The sequence below is a fragment of the Hordeum vulgare genome, chromosome 3H (assembly GCF_904849725.1).
Source record: "Hordeum vulgare subsp. vulgare chromosome 3H, MorexV3_pseudomolecules_assembly, whole genome shotgun sequence".
NCBI classification, from domain to species: domain Eukaryota; kingdom Viridiplantae; phylum Streptophyta; class Magnoliopsida; order Poales; family Poaceae; genus Hordeum; species Hordeum vulgare.
In genome coordinates this window covers 90,431,702-90,434,365 of record NC_058520.1, presented here as the reverse complement: position 1 = coordinate 90,434,365, position 2,664 = coordinate 90,431,702, and the positions used below count along the sequence as shown (strand labels likewise).

At 50.4% G+C, this 2,664-nt stretch overlaps 1 protein-coding gene across 1 annotated transcript; it reads left to right on the top strand.

Annotated features, from left to right (window-relative positions):
* The first annotated feature begins 287 nt into the window (after window positions 1–287).
* LOC123439597 lies at window positions 288–961 on the top strand. The gene has a single exon (XM_045116290.1). The coding sequence runs from the start codon at window positions 504–506 to the stop codon at window positions 807–809; it is 306 nt and encodes a 101-aa protein (XP_044972225.1). The 5' UTR covers window positions 288–503; the 3' UTR covers window positions 810–961.
* Window positions 962–2,664: the final 1,703 nt, after the last annotated feature.

The window sequence follows — 2,664 nt, the reverse complement described above, 5'->3', positions numbered from 1 at the left end:
TATTACAGCTGAGCCTGAGCGCAGCAGGAACGGTTCACCCGCCGGCGGCTGGCTTCACCGTTTACCCTTTCTTTACCCACGGAGACGGAGGCTCTCTCATCGATCCTAGGTAGTAGGCGGTACGTGGGTAGTACAGTATATCATTGACTCGACTCCCTGCTTCCACGGGGCGCACTGTGGCGGCCGGCGACGCAAAGTCTCGCACGCCCACACGCGCACGCCCGGCTCGGTCCGGCTGAATCTCAGTCTCCGTTTGGAAGAAACAATAAAGGGTTAACAGTACGTACGTCCAGTACAATTCGCAGCCGAGGAAGGTGTGGCGTGAGAGCGATGTGCATGTTGGCACCTTGGAGCGGCAATTTCACAGGGCTTTATGATCTCCAAATTGCTCTCCTCTGCCTATAAATACGCTCCAGGGTTTGCTCCCATTCTCCTCGCAAAACCCACACACACATAAACTCGATCGACGACCGGCACTTCCACGGACTTTTTGTCAGCTAGCCATGGCTTCCTCGAGGGCGGTTGCGATCGTCTTCTTGTTTCTGGTCCTGGCCGCGGCGTCACCCTCGCCCCTCGTGCGAGCCAGAATGGTGCCGGCGGATGGCGAAGGAGTACTGCCCGCCGGAGATACCGCGGCGCCGGAGGTTACCGGCTCAGTGGGAACAGTGTCGTCGTCTCTGCAAGAAGCGCTCGTTCAGAGGCCCCCGCTGCCGCTGCCGCTGGTGATGTCGCCGCCGACGATGGCCGTCTTCGCGCAGCGCAGCAGTAGGGTGCTCGGATCGGTGCCGAGCCCGGGCGTTGGCCACTAGCCCGTGTTCTTTCGTGCATATATATATTTAGCTTCGTGATTCGTGAGAGCTTGATTTCCACAGCTAACTACGTTTGTGGAGCTTGTAACGTGAGGGTCGCTGTTCTGATTACAAGGTTGATTAACGGATTATTAAGTTGAATCTTCTTATTAGACCATGGGATAATTCTCCCATCACACTGGTATCAGCTCAGATTGAGACGTGATTTGTTGGCATGCTTTGTTCATGGCGTCAAATGGAAGAATTCCTTTGAGCTCGAGCAAGACGTCCGTACGTCCTGACTGGACGTCTGCGTTGAATTTCCCGCGTCGCGCCAACGGATCGATCACTTGCCGGATAAGACTTCCCGTTGCGTGCATTGCTCTTGATGCATGCGTTTCTAGTGATTGACCTGAAATGGCAAAGTGACGGCACCATCGGATGCCAGACCAACCAAAGGGTCCCTCGACGTACATCCCCGGATGCAGATATATAACTCGCTTACTGAAGGTGGTGGAGTACAGAGGTCGTCTTCAGTGCATCGCCTAGTGGCCTAGTGGGTTGGGCAAATGCGCAACTCCAACCGGCCGACCCAAACGGACAACAATTTTGTTCATTTTTCGTTCGTTTGAGCCGTCCGTCCGTTCTAGAATTTGGGTCAACACTGTGTCCAACGCGTCGACCCATATTTGTTTACGTGATCGGCTAGCAACCGAATACGAACATTTTGCATATTTTACAAAAAACAAATAAAATAGTATAGTTCCACAATCGAAACAAAATATAACAAAGTTTTACAAACCCAATAAAAATTAAACTGTCTTGAAAAGATACATCTATTGGTTGCCAACATGATCCCACATATGCTCAACCAAATCTTCTTGCAACTGAATATGAGTTTCTCAATCACGCATTTCATGATGAAATTGGATGAATTGTGCAAACGATGCCGCTCCTTCGCCATGCTGAGGCGCCACATTGTCACCCTAAAACTCAAACCCTTGATCGTGGAGACGTTCTGGACGCTCATCCTCTATGATCGTATTGTGCATGATCATACAAGCAATCATCACTTCTCACAACTTCTTGGTTGCTCCAAGTTCTAGCAGGATACCGAACTGTGCCACATCAAGATTGTAGAACACCAAAGGCACGCTCGACATCCTTCCTAGCACTCTCTTGCTCTTGGGAAAATCTTTTCCTCTTCTCTCCGTCAGGGTTGGAGATTGTCTTCACAATGGTGGTCCACTTTGGATAGATTCCTTCAGCTAGATAGTATCCTTTATTGTAGTTGTGACCGTTGATGTTAACATTGACCGACGGGATGTTGCCTTCGGCAAGCCTTGCAAACACCAGCGAACGTTGAAGCACGTTGATATCATTGTGTGATCCGGCCATACCAAAGAAATAGTGCCAGATCCAGAGATCTTGTGAGGCCACGACCTCAAATATGACAATGCAAGCCATGACATGGCCCTTGTACTGGCCTTGCCAAGCAGAACGGCAGTTCTTCCACTCCTAGTGCATGCAGTCTATGCTGCCAAGCATCCTTGGGAAGCCCCGACTGTCATTGGTCACCAACAAGCGGGTTGTGTGTGCAGCAGCCGACTCTCTCAAGTACTCAGGGTCAAACACTGCAACCAGAGCCTTGCAGAATCTGTACAACGACTTTAGACACGTAGACTCACTCATATAGACGTACCCACAGTCATCGATAAGATCACTGGGTACTCCATAAGCAAGCATCTGGATAGCTGCAGTGCATTTCTGATAAGATGAGCAGCCAATCTTTCCAATGGAATCCTCTTGACACTCGAAGTAGTCATCGTATCCGACCACCCTCTCTCGAATCCGGTTGAAAACATGAGTAGCCATA